This window comes from Triturus cristatus, chromosome 1_2 (genome assembly GCF_964204655.1).
Source record: "Triturus cristatus chromosome 1_2, aTriCri1.1, whole genome shotgun sequence".
NCBI lineage: Eukaryota > Metazoa > Chordata > Amphibia > Caudata > Salamandridae > Triturus > Triturus cristatus.
This window is the reverse complement of record NC_140580.1, coordinates 478,649,858-478,670,038: the sequence shown is the minus strand read 5'-3', so window position 1 is coordinate 478,670,038 and position 20,181 is coordinate 478,649,858. Positions and strand designations below refer to the sequence as shown.

General features: G+C 40.6%; 1 protein-coding gene across 2 annotated transcripts in view; it reads left to right on the top strand.

Annotated features, from left to right (window-relative positions):
• PPP2R2D (protein phosphatase 2 regulatory subunit Bdelta) overlaps positions 1 to 20,181 on the top strand; it is a 145,056-nt gene that overhangs the window by 102,732 nt on the left and 22,143 nt on the right. For both annotated transcript variants that reach the window (XM_085606204.1, XM_085606205.1), the window contains 2 exons: positions 3,078 to 3,255; positions 11,606 to 11,770. In XM_085606204.1, the coding sequence (XP_085462330.1) occupies positions 3,078 to 3,255; positions 11,606 to 11,770 (343 nt within the window). The remainder of the gene's footprint in view (positions 1 to 3,077; positions 3,256 to 11,605; positions 11,771 to 20,181) is intronic.

Here is a 20,181-nt window from a genome sequence, read left to right as displayed (position 1 = left end):
TCATTGCTTCTCTACTTTGCTGGCAGGTAATTTCATAATTTTGCTGCCTGTTCAGGGTAGAGGGTTCCACCAGTGCAGTACTTTTTGTATGATGGGAGCCAGTCTAGAGCAATTGGTACTGTTCTCCATCGACAAAAAAGATTTTCGTTCTCTTTTTCGCGATGCTGTTCAGCATTGCTAACTAGCTTTGGCAAAGCCAAATTGTTAGCTAATTTCTTTGAAAAGCGGTATTTACTGGTTTTGTCAATTATCACTAAGGGTGAAAAGTGCTCTCAACAAGGATTTTTTCCTTTATTAGATGTCACGTTTATTAGGAAACGTTACTTTTACCTTGTTCAAGACAATTTTATGAATAGAAGTGTGGCCCAACAGCTGTCAGGCAGCAGACATTAATAGGATATTTATTCTATAGCTATCACTTTAGCTCTGCTTCTGTTATCACAGAGGTACTGATTAGTAGGAACCTAGGTAGTGGTGTTCTTGTGACAAGCTTGCATCACATGTCACAAGGTAGGACAGAACGGAGTTCAGGGCTCATTATTATTACCACTTCTTTCTGAAAAGCAATCCACCGTTGGATTCTGTGACAATTTCTACAGTGCATAAAAAGTATGTTTATTTGTAGTTTTCCTCCTTTCCTCCTGAGAAGGAAAGCAAACTAATGTAATCCTTAGGGGTTTGCCAAACATTGGTTATAAACCTGCGCTCTAGGTTCTATTACCTTAACAGACCATAATGACTGATCCTAGAGCAAGTCTGCTAGAATGCCTTTCGTTTACAGGTTTCATTTGAGGTATTGTCCGTATTGATTTGTCTTAGTAAATATAAAAAGAAGGGCAAAGTAAACTTGATGCAACCACCATGTATTTGGACATGAATTGGAAAGTTTGCCTTAATTTTGTTATTTGTGTGCAAGCAGAATTGGGGGCGGAGGGGAATCGGCTAATGTGAGAGGATTTGTAAATATTCCAGGCAGCAGTCTCTAAAATTAGTTTCTTGGTTATTTCACTAATAAGATCTTTGCTGGAAAGGCTACTTCAGCAAACAGCATCCAATGTTGAAAGGATGAATTAGTAGCTTGCCCCCCATCTTCTTAGAATGCTTTTGTTGACTAATTGTGTCCTTCGTGTTCGACTCACAATCCCCACAGCAATACCTAGCACCTACTATATTACTAAATACGAATACTTGACTGGGTGATAGGTTTGTGTTAGCGGGCACTAGGCATCGCACTAGTGTGGATTGGTCAATGCAGGGAACAACACTATTACATGATATACTAAGCATGGCTTAAGCACAGGGGTACTTAATCTCCATCAAGAAGACTGAGGTCATGCGCCAGCTAACTCCCCACGCTCCATACACAGAACCATCCATGGACAGAGGCTGCAGACAATGGATCACTTCATGTACCTGGGCAGTTCCTTTTTCCGAGCTGTGCCAGTCGATGTTGAATTTAACTGCAGAGTTGTGAAAGCTAGCTCTGCTTTCAGCAGATTGAGCTCCAATGTTTGAATGGTTGAGTGATCCGCCTACCAACAAAGCCAAAGGTCTTCCGAGCAGTGATCATTCTAATTCTGCTGTACGCCTGTGAGATGTGGACTGTCTACTGGATTCATGCACAACGGCTTGATCACTTCTACGTGTCCTGTCTTCCCAAACTTCAGAGAATCGGATGGCAGGACAAAGTTCAGGATAAGGTTTTTTCCAGAGCTCGTCTACCATCAGTTCATACACTGCTGATGAAAGCCCAGATGGGCATGTTAGAATTTCAGATGTACACATTCCTAAACAGCTCTTCTATGGATAGCTCACTCAGGGAAAGCGTTCCCATGAAACACAAAAGTAGCAGGTCAAGGACACGATTAAGGCCTCCCTGAAGTCCCTATAGATCAACACCACCTGAGAAATCCTCACACTGAACTGTCCAGCATGGTGCAGGCTTTTTCGCAAATGCTGCCAAACTTCAATGGCGAGGCGTACTGCTGAAGCTCAAAGAAAGCATAAGCTGCGCAAGTCCAGGGCTGCCTGCACCTCCCAACAGTGTATCTCCGACGTGTGACTGGACGTTCCATGCTCGAATCGGACTACTCCGTCATCTTCAGACGCACAGTCTGGTCAACTAGTCAATGAAATGTCAAGAGCTTATCGACACGATAAACGAACATCAAGTTGGCTTTTCATGTATTTTTAGTTGTTTGTTGTCCAAGTACCAAAATGTATAGTTTATTTCCTTCCATTTTATCAGTTGCCCAAAGAGATGAACTCCGTTATACTAAATGGTGGATAGAAGCTGATTTTACTGTTCAAACCGGTGTGCCTTGATTATAGGAGAAGATAGTTGGATAGCACACAAAGTAAATTTTATAAGCAACTTTCTGAATGTGAGAGAGTTTGTGTCAAGTCATGGATTCTTTGAGGGGGGGGGGGGTTTCTCAGGCAGGTTTATTATTGGGTGATCTGTGTCAGGGCTATTGCACCAGCCAAGGCAGTAGATCACAACTCCTAGGCTTGACTTTATCTTGAGCCATTATAAAATAGTGGAAGGATGCTTTTTAGCAGATATAAATGTTTGAAAACAATTTTGGCTACACAAACTATTTGTGATGTAAGTGAAAGCTTGCAGTTTAGCATCCTAACTATACAAGCCAAGGACCTCAGACCAGGAGAAAGGCAAGTAAGTGGCTCAAGGTTGACTTTTGTCATGAGCAGCATTTCACTAATCTTTCAACTGAGGCATAACCACTTAATGTGCATACTACAGTGGCTTTTCGCTAGACAATGTGACTTGTCTGGTAACTTGCCGGAGTTGTTTTCAAGCTTACGATGGAGCTGTAAGTTTCCTACATGCATATGGTATCCAGTCTAGTAATAGTCCTGGATTTTGTAAAGTAGGGTTAACGTAGATAGCAAAGAGCTGTGATGATGATGCAGGGCATAATTATTTGTATTGTGTGCATGTATACTGACAGTCAATAGGTTACTGCTCTTTTTGTTTGAAATCCCTTTTCTTGTTGCCAAATGTGAAATGTATTCTTGACCACGATTAACTTGGCATTTCTTGTTTTTACTCTTAGGTGCCAATTTTGAAACCCATGGACCTAATGGTGGAAGCAAGTCCTCGAAGAATATTTGCAAATGCTCATACTTATCACATTAACTCAATTTCAGTAAATAGTGATCATGAAACCTACCTCTCTGCGGATGACCTCCGAATTAATTTATGGCATTTAGAAATCACAGATCGAAGCTTTAGTATCCTTTTATGTCTGCTGAAGTAGATATGGCATTTATATGGTCATAATTTCTTCTTTAACATAATTGTAATCGTAGGATGTTAACTGTTCAACACGTTAATTTTGGGTGACAAACCTTTCTCTCTATCTCTATATATATTACCTACTGGCGGTCGCCAGTAGGTAGTTATAGTTAGGACCCCTTTTCCATAGGAAAACCTCAACATTCTATTTTGAATAACTTTGGCGCCGGTCGATGAATCCTCGCGAATTTCTCAAAATAGGTGGGGCGCTACGCTCCGCTCCTACCCTGAAAGTCTCGGGGGGGATTCGTCAAGCGGGGGCTGAGATAAAAGGGGGGTCCCAAAACGCGTTTTTCCCATGCATTTTTCCATAGGACCTTTAGAACGAGCTACAGCCCGAACGGCTGAACAGAATTACTAGAAATTTGGCAGAGAGGTAGTCCCTAGGTCAAGGAAGTGCCTTTTGTAGGTTTGGTGTAAATCTGTTCAGTAGATTCTGAGAAAATAGCCTTTAAATCAATATATATATCTGAGCCCGCTTACGGTACGCTTACGGTACGCTTACCGTAAGCGTACGGTGGCGTGCGCGAGCGCGATTCTGATTGGCTCTTAGATCTTAGTAAACATTCGAATCGGCCGAAACCAGGAAGCGGCGTCCGCCATTTTGTCTCTCGCACTGAGTGTTGTTTATCAAACATGATGGCCAAAAACATGTTACGGGGCTGTTTTGACAACTCCCTCCCACATAGTCATGTTGAGGGAGTCCCCAAACATCCCCCAAGAGCAAAAACGGTTTTATTTTTTTTTTGGCAATTTCGCCGAGTACGCTTACCGTGCGCTTACCGTAAGCGTACGGTAAAAAAAAAAAAACACTATCCACACTTACCCCACCCCCTGTGCTTTTGGTGGCCGTAGGCCACCAAATGTACAGGGCTTATTAATAGGTAAAAAAAACTAAATTTTGGCAACATGAAATTATAAAATCGAAATAAAAAAAACACTATCCACATTGACCCCTCCCCCTGTGCTTTTGGTGGCCGAAGGCCACCAAATGTACAGGGCTTCTTAAAGTTGATAAAAACCGTGCACGGAACGAACTGCGTTAAGTGGGCGCGCACGCCTCGAATGGCGTAAAGTAACTTAGCATTTAAAAAACCGTACAAATTCACTGAAAAAACCATAGGTTTCACACACGTTATAGTTAGGAATTAGCATTTAAAAAACCTTGCAAATTCACTGAAAAAACCATAGGTTTCACACATGTTATAGTTAGCGGAAATTTTACTGATAAAAAACCAGTGAAATTGCCCCGTTCTAGTTAGTGCTGGCAACTATAACTCACGCGACCGCAATCTTCTGCTGATGACATATGTGTCTTTATGAAAAAAAAATATTTGTAATATATGTATAGCTAAAAATGTATGGAAGAAGACATGGGCAAATAAGTGTCTAAATACAGTATTAGCATCAGCAGAGGATTGCGGTCGCGTGAGTTATAGTTGCCAGCACTAACTATAACGGGGCAATTTCACTGGTTTTTTATCAGTAAAATTTCCGCTAACTATAACATGTGTGAAACCTATGGTTTTTTCAGTGAATATATATATATATATATATATCTCGCTCTCTATATAGAAATAGATATAGAGAGAAAAAACCATAGGTTTCAGGCCTGATATAGTTAGGAATTAGCATTTAAAAAACCTTAGAAATTCACTGAAAAAATAGGTTTTATGGGGTGTTATAGTTAGCTGGACATTTCACTCGAACAAAACCATTGAAATTCCTCCGATATAGTTAGTTGTACTAACTACATCCGGCACCCCCGCAATCCACTTCTGATGATGTCACATATTACATCATTCATGACATGGTCAGTGACATCACTGATGACATCTCAAATGACATCACTGATGACATCATCTAGTGAATGTGGTTTGGTTTGTTATTTAAAAATATATATATATATATATATATATATATATATATCAATTTGCATTGAAGTATGAGTGGGTATATAAATATAAATGGATGGAGGATTTAGTAGCAGTGTGATTGACTGTTTACTTGACTAATTTATAGTGTCTCACTAAATATATTGGATAATGACTAAATTGTGTGAATATTTGTATCACTTTGTCAGTTGTTGTGTAAACTGCTGCACCAGGTGGTTACTAGCTACGTGAAAGTCTGTATTAGTTATTGATTAGTTAACTGAGTATTTGTTTGGGAGAGTGAATCTGTGCGCGGTTCGGTGGGGGGGGGGGGGGGGGGGTGTGACTGCCCAAAGATGTGTGAATAGTTGATTCAGTAGGTATCTGAAGTTAAAACTACATGTTATAAAAGTTGTTTGGGTGAGTGAATATCTTTATGGGTGTGGCGATGAGCCAATATGTCTCAATGGTACGTGTCCAACAAACTAGAAAAATAAAAGCCAGTGTATGTGTCAGTTGTTGTATAGAAATAAGTATACATAAGAGTGATTGTATGAGTGACTGTATGGATAACTGTATAATTGTAATAGTGTTTTTATAACACACTAAGTATGAGTTATTATCTATATGAAAAGATGAAGTGGTGTATAGCTAAGTAAAAGTAAGTATGATCCATTGTTTGCATAAGTGAGTAGGATGACTTCATAAGTGATTAGGATGTGTGCTGGTGTGTAATGTCGATATAGGTGTATAAGTTTATTTGATACTGTTCTATTGATCATTGATAGCATGTATGAGTGAATCTATAGGTAAGTGATTAGATATGTGTATAGATCTAGGAATCACTGAGTGGTTGTTTAGAAACTTGTATTGGTGTGTCAATGGTTTTAAATCTTGCACTCTGTATTTTACAGTGAGTGATGAAAGGTTATACTAGTGTATGATGAGGTGTATCTGATTGTCACGTGGATGATGTCATCAGTGATGTCACTGACCATGTCATGAATGATGTAATATGTGACATCTTCAGCAGTGGATTGTGGGCGCGCGAGATGTAGTTAGTGCAAATAACTATATCGGAGGAATTTCAATGGTTTTGTTCGAGTGAAATGTCCAGCTAACTAGAACACCGCTAAAACCTATTGTTTTTTCAGTGAATTTCTAAGGTTTTTTAAATGCTAATTCCTTTCTATATCAGGCCTGAAACCTAGGGTTTTTTCGGTGAATTTCAAAGGTTTTTTAAATGCTAATCCTGGATCCAGCACTGGTGCATCTCCTGTAAACAGTTGAAAGAATGCGTTTAAGTCATACATGCACTTTTTTAGGAATATTTTTAGTTTGTGAAAATAGACACTTAGAAACTTTTCTGGTGAAAACCACCCAGTGGATTCCTATGGAAGGAAATACAAGTTACTGGTAAGTACGCTTAGAATTACTTTTCAGGGTCAGTGCTGGGCTAAAAGATTCAGCACTGTGTTCCCTCCTGATAACAGGTGAGTAAATCGGAATTCGTAGTTCGGCTGATTTTAGAGGAATATTTGCACAATGGTGAAGGAAGAGGGCGTGGCCTGAGGTGATGTGTGCAAACACACCCTGTGGTGTGTTTAAGTTGGGGAATTAATTCCTCCTCAATCCTGAGGTCCCCTGGGGGCCAACTAGTCCACCAGGTACCTCCAATATGCGCCAGGGAGCTGGGTTGCAGAGAGGTGTTCAGAGGCCATGCCCCTTTTTACAACACTGCAACGCAGGTCCGTGGCGCTTTCTGGAGGTACCTGGTGGGCTAGTTGGCCCCCAATTAAAATTGAGCTCGTGATCGGAAGGGTGCGCGGATCCTCCGAGGCCATAGATATATATGTACTTTTAACTCCTAATTTTCTCAGGAACTACTGAACGGATTTACACCATTTAAGCAAAAGGCGCGAGTCTGAACTGAGGACTACCTCTTTGCCAAATTTGGTGTAATTCCGTTCAGCAGTTTGGGCTGTAGCTGCGGCTAAAGGTCCTATGGGAAAATGCATGGGGAAAACGTGTTTTGGGACCGCCCTTTTTTCGCGGTCCCCGCTTGTTGAATCACCGTGAAACTTTCAGGATAGGAGCGGACTGGAGCTGGCCAAAAGTTTGGCAAATTTTGCGAAGATTCGTCAATCGGCGCCAAAGTTATTCCAAATAGAATGTTGCGGATTTTCTATGGAAAATTGGTCCTACCTATATCTACCTACTGGCGACCACCAGTAGGTTTCATATATATATATATATATATATATATATATATATATATATTGTTGGGGCCTGGTTACCTTAGAAAGTAGGTTTTTTGGTATGTTAACTTTGGCGCCTTTTGACTTTTGACGTATCTTCACTAAACTTTCCACTAAAAAAGGGTTCATCGACCTCTGCTGCTTCCTGCAGTTTTGGGGTGATATGTCAAGCTGGGGGTCGAGAAAATGATGAGGGGCTGGACAAAAGTCTTTTTTCCCCTATGCAATTTTATATAGGAAAACTGAACTGTGCTACAGCAAAACGTCTGAACAGAATTCCACCAAATTTTGCAGAAAGCTAGATATTTACCCAGAAAGAATGTTCGAAAATATTTTTGGTGCCCAGTCCATATCCTCTGTTGGACTATTATTAGGGAATCCTGTTTTTGTATGAAAATCTGAGACAGACATTTGACGACAGAATTTAATTAAAAATTAATGCAGAGAAGTGATAATGCCACCATTGTTAGGCTTGTAGATTAGGCAGGAACACAAAATATATTATACAAGTTGGAAGAGCCATAGATCATTTATCCCAGAATCGATGTTTGTAAGCACTGTGAGGTGTTACCATTACCCAGTTCAAAAGTACTTACTTGGCTAACCTTTGGGCAGATGGAAGGCTTGCTCAGTCTTACTGGGATTGGAGCTTTTGTTCTTGCTTGCGGTCATTGATTACCTAGTGGCAAGTGTTCAACTCAACGGGCTACCCTGCCTGCACATAGGCCTGAGAATGGCTAGAGTTTTTCTTGCATTATGCTTCAAGAAATCAGAAAGAGTTTGTCAAAGTACATGATATTTGAATCAAGAAGATATTAGAAATGGGTATTAAATAACTGAAAATAATAAAAACGAAATTATCTGTATGTGTTTATGGCAATGGCTGCTTGAAGACTTGCCTACTTGAAATGTCATTGAGTTCAGACATCTGTCCACATTTCTCGATTGTAGTGGGTGTACAGCACCTGTTATGAACAAAATAATGGATTAAAATATGAGGATACTGACTGCTTGTCCTGCAAAGTTTAGAAATAATCTAAAACAAGGGAAGGACGACTAACTTGGAATGACCTTGAAACCACCAACTAGTACTTAACTCTTTATGAAGGCAAAAAAAAAACATACTAATGGAATACCAAATATGACGGATTATCAATTAATGGTCATTAACCTTAAATGAAGCCTCAGTGATTAACTTGTGTAATAATAACTTCCACAATAATTATTTCATATGGAAATTAAATAACTAGCCATAGTCTTTAATAGTGTAATTGGCAAATTAAAGTTTGATACATAAATGTAATATGAGCACAGATGTTTTTTTAAATTGATATGAAAATAATTATAAAAGTATAATGGAGGGAAAATGAGTTGCATGAAACTGCATTAAACAATATCTAATAGCTTTAGCATGATTGATATCTGTCAAAATGTTAGATACATTAGGGTTTGCGTGTTTGTGTATGGATTTGTATTTATAGCAAAGTTATCTAGCGAGTAGTAGAGCACTGAATATGAGGCCTATCCTTGGAAAATACAATCATTGTGGGTCGGTGAAGGGTAGACTGCTGGATTGGGGTAGTGCACCTTGAAGAGATGAATCTTCATCTTTTTGATTTGTAAGAGTCCCTGTTTAGCTAATGTTGATGGGGATGTTCCAGTGGCTGGAACGTAGATGGTAAAGTCTTGCCTTTGTGTTTTATCATTCTTGCAATTTTTTGTGTCCATTCTGGCGATATCCAGGCTCCTGGTCCTGCGTTGTACCCCTGATGTTACTAATTTGTTTGCCAGGTAACCTGCAGTTTGAGGTATTTTTGCAGCTTCTCTTGGAAGATGTGGGCTGGAAGGATGAACTGGTGTAGGCCGTGTACCATGAGCTGATGTCCAGTTTCTTCTAGCACTTACTGAGGTATACCACTGCATTTAGGATACCTTTCAGTGGTTCTTGGGTAGTATCTGGAAAACAGCTGAGCACAGTTTTGCCTCTGTATGATTGGAGAGGACTCAGCCTTGTATGGTTGTCCTGAACACATCTTTCAGGAGAGACTACTACTTCTTCAATAGAGAAAGTTGAAACGAAGATGTTTTGATCTTCCAGGCGAGGTGGGGCTTGAATGAGAAGTCTGTATTAAGAATGAATCCCAGAGATTTTGCATGGTTTGTTTCCTGGGCACTGAAGCCTGGTGAGTTTAGTTGTATTGCCAGGTTTGAATTTGAGGTTGATGGCAGATATTTGCAAACTGAAGGACCTCTTTATTTGTGAAGTTTAGCTTTAGAAAGCAAGTTAATATCCAAGATTGTATTAGACAATAGGCTAGCCAGGTGGCCTGGACGTTTCAAAAATGACAATGGAAATGATTCAAAATGTTGAGCTGCAAGAATTATTAAAGAACTGCAAATAAAACATGAGGGTTCTTGAGTGCCCTGGTGATTACATAGCGCAATTGTCACAGTATACAGACAACGGGCACAGTTTCATGTGACAAATTAGCTCATAACCAATAGGAGAAATAAATAATGCTGGTGGGTGCATGTTGTGAAATTACATTTTTGCTTCCTGTGACTTATCTCAAATACAGCAGCAAGATAAAGTCAGAGGGCAATATTCAAGGAAAACAATTGCCTTTCAGACAGTATATGGATATGAACTTATGTGGATTGTGCTAATCGGACATTGATAGGGAGAAAGACTCAAACGACTTGCCAGGGAAACTGATGATGGCCTAGAAGAATAATTGCAGCCATTTAAAAAGCAAAGATCAGTCCAGACAAAGTCTTGTTTTAAGCTGAAATGTGTGTATTGATTTGATTCAGATCTTTCAAATCTATGCAGATGATCGTATTGCCGATTTTTATTTTATTTTTTTTTTTTTGATTTTTTTTTTTTTTTACCACGATGCATATACTTTTAATAAATATCTAGTCATTTTTAATATATTTTTATCTTGTAGGTCCTTCCTTTGTATATACATATGCATATTGACGGAAATTGAATTTGCTTACTCTCCTAAACAGTACTTAATTGAAATTACAAGTGTCGTTATTTTATAGCTAGATGTCTGAGATCCTATTTCCAACTTTCAAATGTCAAGGTGGTGAGAACTTGTTTGAGGGCATGCAATTTGACATCTTTTATTTGTTTGTGAGCAAGTTGCTAATATATCTCTTTGAGGTCCTCCCTTTTGGCGAATGGAAATGGGTCTGCTATTCTCCATGACTTGTGCTTTTGGATTTACCAGTGTGGTGGTCCTGAGATGAGACTGGGGGGGGCAGCAGTGAAATGTCTTTTTTTTCTTTTCTTTTTTGCTTTATCCATGCCCCCCTCATTTACTTCATTCCGCGTCTTTGCTTTTCTCTAATTTTAAAGTGTCTCCGTGACTGACCCACAGCTTAATGCTTTCTCAGTGCTTTAGGGATCTGTTGGACATATTCTGACAAATCGCCACCATCAACAGTTGTGATGTAGACCATGCGCCAGGGCATGAGGATTTTCTACTGCCTTCCTCCTTATACTGGATAGATGCTTCACAAACAGTGAAAAAATGGTAGCTCTCATATTTCCACTCAGAAATGTGGAAAAAATGAAGTCTCAAAATTACTTAGACTGAAAGAAAACAAATTAATGTTGAGGGTAACCATCCAACTATGAACATTCAGACAGTAGATCCTTTGTTAACTGTATTTCTCAAGCCATATGGATGAACATATTTGCCTCTGTTTAGTGCTGAGATTCTGTTGAGTCTACCATGCTTCAATATCTACCAAACAGTGGAACTAAATGGGATGTAATGGTACATAGAAGTTCTTCATGGAAATACGTTTTCTTATTTCGTCAACTCCTTCAGTCAGACAATCATCCCTCCATTGATACTACTCTGTAGTTGCATAAATGTACTATGTTGATGCATGTAGGAAACCTTAGTAATCGAGACCTATTGAGAGAAAATGCTGAGCCTTACTTGTAGCTGGCATCTTAATAAAAAAAAGAATTGTTCGTTGGTACTGGAATCTCAGTTAAAAGAAGTGGCTGAAGGAGTACCAGGGTTGTTATGGTGGGTATCTTATACTTTTCTTAACATTTTTTATTTAGATTTTTGTTAAACAGTTAACAAAGACATGCCACATGTTTGATTGCCTTTACAAGTGTTACTCAGATATTGTAGATATTAAGCCTGCTAATATGGAGGAATTAACAGAAGTAATCACCGCTGCAGAGTTCCATCCAAATCAGTGTAATGTGTTTGTGTATAGCAGTAGTAAAGGAACAATACGACTTTGCGACATGAGAGATTCAGCCCTCTGTGATAGGCATTCAAAATGTAAGTAACTGACTTTTTGTGCTGATTTGTAACTCTTTTGTTTTCCATCAATACAATCTTTCCTAAGAACAACTCACATAATTACTGGTCTATCGCTTTTTGTTGCCCAAAATTGAAAATGAATCTGCTGCCTTATGATGGGAGCTGATGATTCTAGAAGTTTACTTGTGTGATGAAGGCATGCTCAAAATATCATTTTGTCCTGCCCCTCCCCTGCAACTATTATTTTTTATTATTTGAAGAATATTCACTTATTTTTCACAGTTTAAAATATATTTACCAACCGGCTAAGCAATACATCTTACACATATATATATTAGGAGCAGTAATTGCATAGTCCAATAACTAGGTTGGAAGCATCAAAGTGTTGGGAAAGGCAACCTGAGCAGATAGTTTCCAGAACAAATCTTGTATACTGGTACGTCAAAATATTTTCTCTAGGGTTCCTTTCTCAACATGGTAAGAGCATACGTTTGAAGCACATAAACCCCTCTTCCACACTCCATTCTGCATCCTCTGCATGCTGCCACAATAGGTCTGACTAAGGCATCACAAAAACACTAGCTCTTTGTTGTTATCAACATCTGCAGTCAGATCCCAACATACTCTAATTCACTGAACAGTAATAAGAGCAAAATTAAGAAAAAAACCTACGGTCTAAAATGGGAAAGCATTTGTACCAAATCTTCTTGTCCTCCTGTGTCACCGGCATCAGGCATCACCTTGAATGAGCAGTTAGTGTTTACTGGGCAGGATCCTGCATGGATACAGTTGTTTCTCAGTATGTTTTCTTGTAGATCCTATAGTGTGCACTGTCCAGCCATTTATTGTTTCTAAATAATATTGTGCTCCCATTTACTAACCCTGTTGCTCCCTTTTTGGCACATAAATGTTCAGGGGATAGCTAAGAGAGAAGTTCAGGCTTCCTGTAGAAGGTGATAACGGTTAAAAACTAAGGTACCGCTAGATATAGTAAAGAATACAAAATAAACCAATGTTTAACCAGTTCTGTATCTTCAAAGAACAGTAGGGCTTTTATTTACATGTATGTATCAAAAGCAGTATAAACATGATACCAAGAGGTTCAGAAGACAAGGTATGTGGCTGATGTCCTTACAGACCTCTCTTTATTGACATAATATCCCTTGCTCTATTATTCAGCCAACTAGCAGCATTTTGGTTTGGGAAGAAGGCCGGTGTCAATAAAAAGTTACTTTTCTAGGCTTTGTCCATTGTTATCCAATCCCTTAATACTAAGCAGATACCGATGCCTTTAACTTTCTTAAAACAAACCACTGCGGGTTGCATATCATCTCTCCACAGAGAACTGCCACACTCATGGTATCTGTGCTGAATAAACATCTTCTCACGGCTAATGTGGGAATAATACCTTTATGAAGGCTGGATCCTGATGAAAAAGCTTGGATCTCGTAGCAGAACAATTGTTGAAACCGTCCAGACCAGTTTCATCACAGTCTGCTACCCTAAGCGTTGTGGATAAGATGCATCAGATTTTACACAGCGGTGACACTTGAAAATAAAGTTCCTTGACCTTACTGCAACCTTCAAAATCATTGGTCATGGGAGTCTAATCACAACTCTGGAGCATTGCGTAGGCTTCAGAGACTCTGTACTCAGTTGGTTCACCTCATTCCTTAAGGACAGACCCATACCCTGATAATCGGTGAGCACTCCTCTTGCATAGCATATATGAATTGTGGGGGTTCCTCAAGTCTCATTCATAGCTCCAACACTTCTATTATCTATATGAATTGATCATGAATTAGTCTGGTGTCAAGCTACTGCTGAAACATACCTACGCGTAAAAACATCAAATATCCAGGGCATGGTTGTTCTAAGAATTTGCCTCAAGTTTGCATGAAAGAGAAATTCTCCACATTAGCAAGAAAAGTAGACTAGACACTTTTGAGCTTCCTAAACCTGAAAGTCGTTTTTTTACTTCTCCAGTTCAAACAATCAAATCTTTCGGCTTCAGTGGATTCAGCTTTCACCTTCACATCACTCAGGTACAACCTAACGAAAACTGTACATTTCCAAATCAGCTGCATAAAATGAGAAAAGTCAAGCCACTCCTCACTAACGAGCAACTTAAAATAGTTGTGCATGCCCTTTTCATTGCCAAGCTAGATTTTGGAAAGGCATTACCTTGCTCCTAACTCCACGCCAAGCAATCCTGCATTATATGGCAAGAGTATCCCATTGAAAGAATAAATATGTCAACAGCACAGCAGTTATTAATGACAGTTGGAAAGTGTATGTCCATCAAAGTCTGAATGCAATTTAAACTGTGCATCTTTGTCCACTAGGAGTTGCGTAACAATAATCCATAACATCTTGCTAAATTGCTCAATATCCCTGGATTATCCAGAGGTCTGTGAAGTAAGAACTTTCTACTTTTCGAAGTAACTAAATGTAAGACAATCGTAGATGGCAAGCAGTCTTTTGCTGTAGCAGCAGTACCAGCATCAAAATCTCCCAGCTACAGAAAACTAACTCCATCCTTGGCCTTTAAGAAGCAACTCTAAGGTTTACCTATCCTAATATTTCTCCAGTCCTTAGTTCCTGCTGACCATATCTCTGGTTCGTTGACTCAGGACATTTTTCCTCATTCTACTGATGCATGTTATTTTTGAGTAGTTTAAATCTTAATGTGTTGTATATTTCTCTTTGAGAACCCTTCTCCCTATTTGCCCCTCCCTTTGTGTATAGCAGTAGTGTTTACCACTTTATCAAGTCTACACTTGGTGTGCAGTCTGTTCTTTAATTTGCTGTATCTCTATTCCAGAGTTTTGATGGAAAGTGCCCTATAACTATTGGTCTCAGTCCGGCTATGCAGGGTTTTTAAAATAATCTACACACCTGAGCCTTGTTACAGTGGCTTCCCTCCACCTCTGCAAAACTGGTGGCAGCTGGCTATTAGTTAACCTAAGGTAAATTCATATCGTTCCCTTTTCACACCTGTTACAGAGACCGGCAACTCTAGTTTTGCACCAGCCTGGCACAGAAGGGTTGGGGAGGTACCATTGGTTAGTAGAGGGTTTGCTTATATTGGAATAAATCTACCCCTTAAGACTTTAAATCCTGTAGATAATCCATCTGACTTTATGAAGAGGAGTGCTTTTGCCATGTCCATATTTGTCAGTAGAATTCTTTTTTTAAATATATTTTTATTTCATGCGACATAAGCATATGAAATTAATTCATTATATTAAATTCACAGGGCAAATAGCAATCTTTGTTAAAGAAACAAATGCATTGAACAATTTAACCACATATCACGTTCCACTGGATCATAAGACATCATAAAAAAGACAGGGCATTCAATTAATAAGTCATCCCAGATATAAATATAGGCAATCTATTCCCATCACTTTGGGACCGCGCTAGATATGTCAAAAGCCCAACGCAAATCGGACCATTGCTATATGCAGCAAATCTGACGCTGAACCACCTCCTTTATGTCTAGTTTCCCTGCTCGTTCGAGAGTAGTCGGCTACTGCTCTTTATATTAGGGGTCGGGGGGTTAACCAATCATCGTGCCTTAAATAGCCGGTCCCCCATTTGATCAAAGGGGACCAAATATTTTTACTCCAAAGGTCAAAGCGCAGCCACCCCCGAGCGGCAACGCTTCGCGATCCAGTTTCAGGATTGTGTGGCTTACCTTCCGGGTCTTTCTCAGCACTTCCGGGGCGTCTGGATCCTGCTTCGTTGCGGTGTTCTGCTTTCTGGATCTCCTCTCTCGGTGTTCCTGTTCGGTGCGCCTTTTCTGCCTGCTGCATTCAGTCCTCTCCGACTACCCGCTGCCCTAAAAGAAAAGAAAATAGAAAAAGGCTGCATTACTGACATAAGACGGTAATAGTGCTTTGCGCTGACATTTATTTCAGTTTTCCTTGCCCCTGCATATACTTATCTAATCCTGTGTTCCTGACGCTGTGGGCATCCGTTCCTTCTGTCTGGAATTTAGTTACCTGTACAAGGAAGAAAAAGGACATTTAATATCATACCTGAATATTAAGGTTACACATTTTATTTGGTCACCAGGATACATTTATTTTGGTGAATCATATTATGCTAAACAGAAGTCTTGTAACAAAGTTGGGTTTTAGCATAGGACCTTTTATTCCATTTCATTCCTTTTAATTAAGTTGCCCTCTAACTAGTAGTTCCTTATTGTTTCCCTCCAGACCCAGACACATGCCTGACAACCTTAGTTATTTGAATGACTCAGAAGAAGGGAATCCTAAGGTTTGAATAGGACATTAGAGAGAATAAGGGACACTTAACAGTTTTCTGTTCTTCTCTCCTGTTTGCAGTTGTGTGCCTTGTTCTTGCCTAGTCGTGTTGCAGACTGGGATTCGACATGGGACCCTTATCTCTCCTTGTTTTGTTTCCCTTCTTCCCCATGTTACCATTGTCACTTTGACCTTGTTTGGTGCAATAGGCGATTTGGGGAAGTTGTGGTTCTTTCTTCATGTCCATGACGTTCCTGCGGAAACATAGTTAAAACTTGACACCATCCCCCGTGAAGCATTGTATCTGTTCATACAAAAAAATGACCATCCATGTGCTCAACAAATAGGTTATTTCAAAGCTATTTCCTATCACAAGTCCACTTGAAAAAAGCCTTGGTAGTTTCTTAATTTCAGCCTTGCCAACTTGTCCAACGGAGAGCAGAAAATAATTTAATCGGGCATACTCTCTGTGTGGAAAGTAAAAATACGTAAATCCAGGATTCAGTGCTTTCTTGACATCCCATATGTCCGCAAGCCCATGACTGTCCATAAGGGATACCACCCATGACTGTCCATAAGTGATGCCATGGCTTCATGAATTAGGGGTTTTCTCCCATGACACTTAGTCATTTGATTCCTTCCTACATCAAGGAAATTTTTTAAATCAACACAGATTATTAATGGGACTAGCCAGGACGCTGACTCTACTTCTAGCGCTTCCAGTACATTCGAATCATCCTGATTAGAGCCATAAATAGAACAGACCATCACCCAACTGGTAGCTTTACAACCACCCACCTAGCCCACTTATCCACCTGCTTCTGCTTGGCAGGTTCAATACTTTTTTTGTTGCAATAATAAGACCCCTAATTGTGGCGCTTGGGTCATGCATGCTAACAAAGTTTACCCCCTAATTGTCAGCAATTCCCTCTTTATCCATGGAATTTTCATTCCCTGTTAACATATAACCTCAGGAACTAGGGACCTGAGTGTCTCTGCCATCCTCTTCGGCTTGACCTCATCGTTAAGGCCTCCCACATTGACTGAACATGTGGATAGTTTACCTATTTGATAGCCAAGAGAATATTCCTATGTCCGTTCTTTGCATCATTGTTTTCAGACCTTCAACGATGCATAGTAACTTAAGATCGTGTCCTACCTTCTCGCCCTCTTTTGTTTTTTCCCTTGGACACTCTTTGGGATTTTTGTATGTCCCCCCCCCCCCCCCATATACCTCTACCTCCTCCCCAACCATCCCTAGAGATGCCTGACCCCCGCCTCCCCCACCTACCCACCCAACCCTCAGAACCATACAGACCACGCATTGGTCTGTTGAGATGAGCAGTCTTTTACCAGCCACCCAGACCAACAAAATCCACTCATGAACAAATCCAAATTACACAAAGCATGCTTCTCAAAAACATGAATAAAGAACACAAAAGGGGGGGGGGGCATCCACTTATGGCCTTATCAAAGCACAGCCCTAGAATGAAACCCCCACAAGTCTAAAGTTTTATATACTTATTTACAACAAACATTCTTTTGCTTTTATTTCGGACGTAAAGAACAGATTCCGATCTTTCCAGACAACTTTCAGACTTGCTGGGTTCGGTCAAAAAAAGCCTGGGGCCCTTTATCTTGAAACTGTTTGATTATTTGCCGTAAACGCCATTGCTTCTCCACAATTATGTGGCAGAAATCGGGCCTGCTTGACGAAGAAGGAACAGTCTCCCACTGAATGCTTGGCTTCTGACCTGGCCTTCGCAAAAATTGACTGTTTCAATAGGAAATTCCCAATCTATACCAGGATAGCCCGTGGCTTCTCATCTTCCCTGACCAGTGTTTCTGCACAAAAGGGACCCCAGGGCTTGTTGGTTCTCCTGGGCCCAGTTTAATCTCCAGTTTTTGGAATGCCTGACAAAACAAATTCAAAATGAATGAGCGTTCATCCGATCCATCTTTACCCTCTGGAACTCCAAGCATCTGCAAGTTATTACGTCTTTGGTGATTTTCCTGGTCCCCTAACTTCCACTGAATGTCCGTTATCTGAAATTCATGGGCCTCTGCCTGGCTATGAGATCAGCAGCTCTGGAATCAAGGTCAGTTAGGCACTCCACATTGGCATCATATGACTTAGCTACTTTTCGAACAACCCGCTGTAGCTTGCGTATTGTTGCCTGAGATCTGCAGCCGTCTAATAGAGTTTCTTCCAGATGCAGCATAATTCATTGAATAATATACTATAAAGCAGGTGGGTTAGAGCTAAGAACCTCTTAGAAAACTTCAATTGGTCAGTTGCTGAATAGTCCCAATTGAGACCCCTTTCACCCGATGCTTGCAACACCTTCTGAACCGATGTGAAAGGATGGCCGCTAGTGAAATCATCAGGTGCACTGTCACTAGACTCTGCAAGCGATCCTGAGCCATCTACAGACCATTCTGTCCCATCCGAAAAGGGGAAGAAGCAGTCGTTGATGTCCGGGTCAGAGATGGCTATTATAGCGCCAATCTGAGATTTTCTTATGCCTGAGGGATACAGGTTTTGGGGGACTGCACTATTTGAGGTAGCACTCATAAACTCTGCCACCTTAGACTGGAGGCCACGGTCACAACCATCCCTGAACAGCGACTCTCTCATGCCAAAGTCAGATGTAGAACCTTGACGTTCTTGTGCGAGATCTTCAGAACCCCCCATGTTTGCCTCAAGCGGTAACGAAAGGGCAATATAATTCACCTTGTTTTTCACAATATACAGATCTTGCCGGTGTTTCGCAGCTGTAACGCCTCCCTCACGTTCATGCTCAGTCGGATCCATTGGCAATAATTCTGCTGTTGACCTGGGTGGCTCACCACTCACCAGGCTTCCTTTTGCCCTTACCAGCTGTCACAGACCTGTTGAACCAGTAGGACTATGTAGAAGCTCCAGAACTGTAGTACTTGTGGTGCATTGAGAAGGCAGAGGTTGCCCTTCCCATTCTTCTCCCCTGTCGAATCTGTCTTCCCGGCAGGTGGGAGGCACCGCACACTCTGGCGTAGTACAATGCTGCCTGTTGGCTCTGCCACTCCTGAGCCCACTGGTATTTGGGGTGTAGCAGCCGTTAGAGAGGTACCTTTGCCTTCCAGGACAAATATAGCACCAGCCGTTTTGGGACCCATTTTGAACACCGAACTGCATCCACAACAATGACTGCAATCTGCACAGCTCACTGCTGCAACAGCCAGGCACTTGCAGGCAAGCAAACACTTTCTCCCTATGAGTGTACTATCCTGTCTCTTGCCACAAGCTTTTGATTGCTAAATTACAGCACGCCAAAACTCTACCAAGGCCTCCAAGAGTATACTCCGCAGGGTTTTTTCTACACCCGGTTTAAGTCTGACAGCTGGTAGGAGAGCTGCATTATGGCCACCTCACACTGCAGCCATCTTGCTCTCACAGTGCTCATTTGTCAGTAGAATTCCAGTGCAAAATCGGTAAATTGGATTTGTGAAAACAAAAAGCAGTTGAGGAGATGTTCTCCAAGGGTTCGCAAAGAAAAGCCCTTCCCAGATTAGAAAGTACTGGAGCTTATACGTTTGAGGATTGGATCAGGGTTCCAGCCCTAGAGTAGTGGGGCCAGTAAATCATCCACGTGTGTAGAACAAAGAAGGCGGCTGCAAGATTCTATACAGATGAGCTTGAGTATGATTTTTGCCCAGGGTCTGTAGCTGCATACTGGAAATGGTTGGGCACTGTTGAGAAATATATTAAACATATGGGCCACGTGATGAGGCTCAGATGAATTGGAAGGAATTTGTTGCCACAAGTGAATGACTTTCGACCTAATGGTGTGTTTCCTAGTCCAGTTTGTCAATAATGAAAAAAAGCAGCCTGATTTTGTGTCTCATTTAATTCTTGCATCTAAGGTAGTTTCCCCCGTGTTACCTGAAGGTCACAAGTTTCTACCCGGAGAAGTAATTTAGTGCCCTACTGGTGCAAACAACTTCCTATTGTATGTACAACATTAGTTTGAATCTTTGCACAGCTTCATTCTTTTCATGCTGATAAAATGAATGCCATAGAGTTGAGTCGTATCATAGTTAAATGACATAAAACACGAGATTCCTTAATGTAATCCATTTCAATGTCTGACATTTCTTCCAAGCCTAGTGTAACTGACC